Source organism: Plectropomus leopardus, chromosome 12, assembly GCF_026936395.1.
Source record: "Plectropomus leopardus strain MGB_pleo_1.0 chromosome 12, ASM2693639v1, whole genome shotgun sequence".
Taxonomy (NCBI): Eukaryota; Metazoa; Chordata; class Actinopteri; order Perciformes; family Serranidae; genus Plectropomus; species Plectropomus leopardus.
The window spans coordinates 14,169,557-14,174,473 of NC_142187.1; the positions used below are offsets into that span (position 1 = coordinate 14,169,557).

At 37.7% G+C, this 4,917-nt stretch overlaps 1 protein-coding gene across 1 annotated transcript; it reads left to right on the forward strand.

Moving 5' to 3' along the window:
• The first annotated feature begins 327 nt into the window (after positions 1-327).
• Positions 328-4,765, forward strand: LOC121951428 (complement factor H-like). Its single transcript, XM_042497750.2, has 11 exons — positions 328-634; positions 720-911; positions 1,150-1,329; positions 1,424-1,615; positions 2,453-2,506; positions 2,623-2,706; positions 2,871-2,927; positions 3,340-3,501; positions 3,587-3,757; positions 4,270-4,295; positions 4,480-4,765. The coding sequence occupies exons 1-11, from the start codon at positions 493-495 to the stop codon at positions 4,489-4,491; spliced, it is 1,272 nt and encodes a 423-aa protein (XP_042353684.2). The 5' UTR covers positions 328-492; the 3' UTR covers positions 4,492-4,765.
• Positions 4,766-4,917: the final 152 nt, after the last annotated feature.

Sequence of the window (4,917 nt, forward strand, 5' to 3'; positions counted from 1 at the left end):
TATTTTATTATCCTTCTCTGAAGTCTGTTGAGACTGTGTGTGTGACCTCTGATCACATCAGTCTGGGGAGTCAATTTGAAATCTGGACTATAAACAGTGTCATAGATTTTTGCAGAAAATGAACAGAATGAGTCATTTTGGGCTTTTCTTGAACACATTAAAATGTGATACAAGTGCAGTGTTTTGACCTTGCTCTTATATATGTTTATGGTGTACACTGCAGTGTGTACCAAGATGGGAAACATGATTAAAAACAGACAGGAAGACAGGAAATTAAGCAACAGCTGTACATAATACCGATCTGTGCACTTTGTTTACTTTTGTAAGGAACCTGATTTGAGCAAGAAACTTTTACAAAATGTGACTGATCTGACTAGAGTACACAATATTTGTTTGTCCTCTAACGTGTCCAGCAGGGTGACAGTAACTGGTGTAATGTTTACTATTTCCTAACTTCTTCGTTTTTTTTTTTTTTTCTGCTTCTTTCGGGAAATGCCCTCAACAATTATTAACTGGTTTATATTTGAACTGGGCTCTTTGCTGTGCTTTGTCTCGGGTGATTTTATTCCTGACAAAATGTGCACGAGATATGTTGGATTTGCTCTCCTCGTTTGGTTTCCAGGAGTACTGTGTGGTAAGAACATTCAGTTCTGTCACTTAGAAACATCTTAATTTATCAAATACAGGTTTAATATGTGCTTTTGTATGTTGTATTTCAGCACAAAGTGCAGCTCAGCCTTGTCGTACTCCCAGACTGAAAGGGGGTTTTTTTGTCCCTGAACAAGAAGCTTACTCTCATGAAACAGAGCTCACGTATGCCTGTGATGACGGACTTAAACCGGTAGTGGAGGGTTGGTGGGCAACAAGCACATGCCAAAATGGCACATGGTCTCATGAACCACAGTGTATAGGTAAGTGTTTCAATCTTTACTCGGTTGTCCGAAGGTGCTTTCAATCTTTTAACGTCACAAGGCCTAAAAAATAAAGAAAAATTCAAATTAATCTGAAGAGGAAACATCCATCTCCACTGCTTGAAATCTGTCATTAGGGTTCATAATTATATAATACTAAAGTATTATATCCTAAGCTGTAGAAGTTGTTAGAAAAAGTCCTAAAATGTTGATTGTGGTTTTCTTCTTCTTTCTTCAGACGAAAACGCCTGTCTACCACCAACTATCCCCAATGCAAAATACACTGTAAACAGAAATGGTTGGTATGAGAACAGAGAAACAATCAGGATAACATGTGAGAAAGGATATGATTACAAAAACAGGGACGCCACAGCTGAATGTATAAATGGAACATGGTCCTCTGTGCCGGTCTGTGAGAGTAAGTTTGTCAGATTTGTTACTCCAGTAATCAGAGTTATCAATATGGACATCCTTCTTCTGTCCCTAATCATGCTTTATTTTCTTATCAACAGGAAGTATTAATGCATGTGGTGAGCCCCCTAAATTCCCCCATGCTGTCATCATCCATCAAGGATACCAGGATTTGTTTCCTGTAGATTCAGAAGTGCAGTATGAATGTGAAGATGAATATACTTTAGATGGAACAGAAACCAAAAAATCCACCTACTGCATATCTGGAAACTGGACTACAGGCCCAACATGTAGTAAGTAGACAATGTTAGGAGATATATGAAGTGATAAACCTAATTCTTATGAACTGGTATTGAAGACTAATCAATATTTTCAATATTCTGTCGCTCTTAAAGCTGCTATAATCAAAATGTGTATATTATTTGGCTGTCAGTGTTAACGCTTTAATTGTGATTAAAGTTCGTACTTTTTTTTAAAAAAATCTGGTAACCACGGGTATATCGACATCCCTCTTTAAGAGGCTGTGCGGGCTGAGGTGTTAAGTGAGAGCAATAATACTGGTGTCATATGAAACTCAAAGACCTAAGAAATTTGCTGGTAACGGTTATGTTATACTAGCTTCAGGCTAACACAGCCAGTTCTGTCAGCAATGTTGCCGTTGTTAGCACTGTTCACAACTGAATGTGGTTACATGTACACGAATAACCTACTGATGACGGAGTTTTTGGAGTATCCCGTTTATGTGTTTGAGCGTATAAACACTATATTCTGTTTCTGAGTAATCTGAGTGTGCTAGCTTGACTACTCTGAAAGAAACTGGGATGTATACGAGGAGTATCAAAAATCTGATTTCTCTGTGCTCATGTTAACACCTTAATATGATCATAACCGAGATAAGCCTCATGAATGGGTTATTCATGTGAATGTTACTGTACTCACTGTTAGCATCCTTAGCTGCTAGCCACTGGCTCTGCAGCCACCTCCATGTTTAGAGCCGTGTGCAGACAACCTCTAAGTCATAGTAGATACGCTTTGAATGTTGTGCAATGCTTCTTAAAAGAAAACCACTCACTTGGAGATCCATAAAAATGAATATATTGTATTAATATGTAATGTTTTTTTCCTCTCAGGCAGAGAAACCAGACCAGGTACTGGACATGGTGGCTCTGCAGTGGGGGGATCAGGTGGGAGGCACACTACATCATCCAGCAGTGGGACACAGCCCGAGGGTGGAGGTTGTTTATTGAAATTTATTAAAGATAAATGAGTAAACTCATTGATCTGGGGTCTTTCCACTTAGGCAGCAGACCGGATTCTGGACAGGGTGGATCTGCAGGTGGGGGACACACAACATCTGGTAGTGGGACAAAGCCTACGGGTGGAGGTAGGGTTTGATGTATATGAAATATTAATTAAGAATAAAACATATTTAAGAAGATTCTATCTTCAAATATTAGAAAGTATTACTGCCAAAATGTATCTTCGCAGAATTGCATAAAAACAACATCCCAGTGTGATAATAGCTGGTGTGTCCGATGTATCCTCCAGGGTCTTCTAGCAGCTCCGGAGAGGATGGGAAAGAGACTCAAGTTCAAATCACAACAAGTAAATAAGTTGATTCATTTTTCCTTTTATAAAATTAATTAAAAAGCAGATTTAAAAAAAAAATAATTCAGTGGTTTACAGGGCTGAAACAGGATTAGAACATTGCAGGTCAGCAACAAAGCAGGCACATCACATGTACCAGATAATATCTCAGCCACCTCAGTGTTATTTGGTCAAAAATATTGTTGTTGTTTTTTTTTCAATTTCTAATCAGTTACTTACAATGATGAATTTACAGCTATTTCTCAATAACATGATTAAGTGATACGTGTATAGATGAGGTCTATCAGTGAGGCAGCCAGTAAAAAGACGAGGAAATCAAAATGTGGGGTGAAACTTTAGTTGACTTACTCTGCTGTGACAGCTTGACATAGTTTTTTTCCAGAAATGTTTTTATATTTTATCATTTCAGTTACGAACTGTGGAAAACATCCTGTCGTTCCTAATGGTGATGTTGTGAGAAAAAGTCCATTGTTTTTGAGGTACCAGTGTGCTTCTTTTTACAAACGAGTGGGTCCAGACACAGTGATGTGTTATAGCACCGGCATGTGGTCAGACATTCCCACCTGCAAAGGTAAGAACAAGTCCATACTAATTTAAGGAAGTCAAAAACTTTAACTGTGAAATTACTGAATTATTTTGCTGTATCTTTCCTGCAGCTGCCTTCTGTTCTGTGAACACTGATGAATATCCTGCGTTAATACCTGCTGGAGTAAAATTTTTAAGAGATGGTGAGAGGGCGACATTAGAATGTGTGAAACTGGATCACTGGTGGACGGATCATTATTCTGTGGCCCGATGCATTAATGGAAAAACAATACTTTCCAGATGTAAGTATCACTTTAAGCTCATTAAAAATGAAAATGCTATTACAAGAAATTTATCAGCATTGCTTTCCATAATCACTGTCTGCTATGGTGCAGTTTTTGTGCGGACTATAATTTTGAAGATAATCTTAATGCTAAACCAAGATAACCTCTGTGCTAGCTTCATAGTTAGTTATAAAGACATAAAATGGTGTCAGATTTGTCATCTAACCCTCAAGTAAGTACTTTACCCAAAATGGCCCAGATTTAGAATAAAGATCCTTTCAGATCCTTCCACTGCACGGGAACAGTGCATGTTCAGTGATTCGTTCACTGATGGTACTACAAAGTGAACAAGAACCCTGAGAAAGTCACTGAAGCTCGCCCCTTTCCCTCTCATGACCTAAAGTCTCAAAACTGGAAGTTGTAACAAATATTTTATTTATAGATAAGTACATAAATATACTATACTATACTTAAGTATAGTTAATATACGTGCTTTACATACATAATACATTTGTTCTTTTATTTTCCAGGTTGTGGCTGGTTCGATCTTAGGAGGGTGAGTGTAACTCCTGAATCTACTTTTTAAAGAAATATATTTACGTTGATGTTGTCTCACATTAAGCACTACCACTGTTTATCATTATTTTTATCAACTTTTATAATTATAATTATGCATTACTTGATTTATATTATATTTGACCATTTTACATTTGCGTTTCAAACCTCTGCATTGTAACCAGGGTGTTTGCTGAGGCTGCCTTACCAAGAGGAAGATACTGCTGCCTTTGGATTTGTCACTGAAAACACCCTGAAAACGTTACAGACACAACTACGCTATGATTATGCTGTGAAACATTTTCAGGTTATTCAACAATTCATTTCTGGCTTTTCATATATTAATCTATGACTGCCTACATAATTTAGGTGAAAATTCTCTGGTGCTTAAAGCTGCAAAAAATATGGTGTGTAATAGATATGCAGACCTCAATAAAGTCTTCAGCTGAAGTTTCAGCACTGATCTTTCTAGACTGTGTCTGCAACGTTTCTGTGTCTAAATCACCCCAAATTCATCAGTCCATCTGTTGTCTATACCCACTCATTGTGTTTAGGGTCATAGGTGGCTGAAGGCTCTGCTACATACTGCCAGTCAGTCACAGGCCTAAAAACATACAAGCATC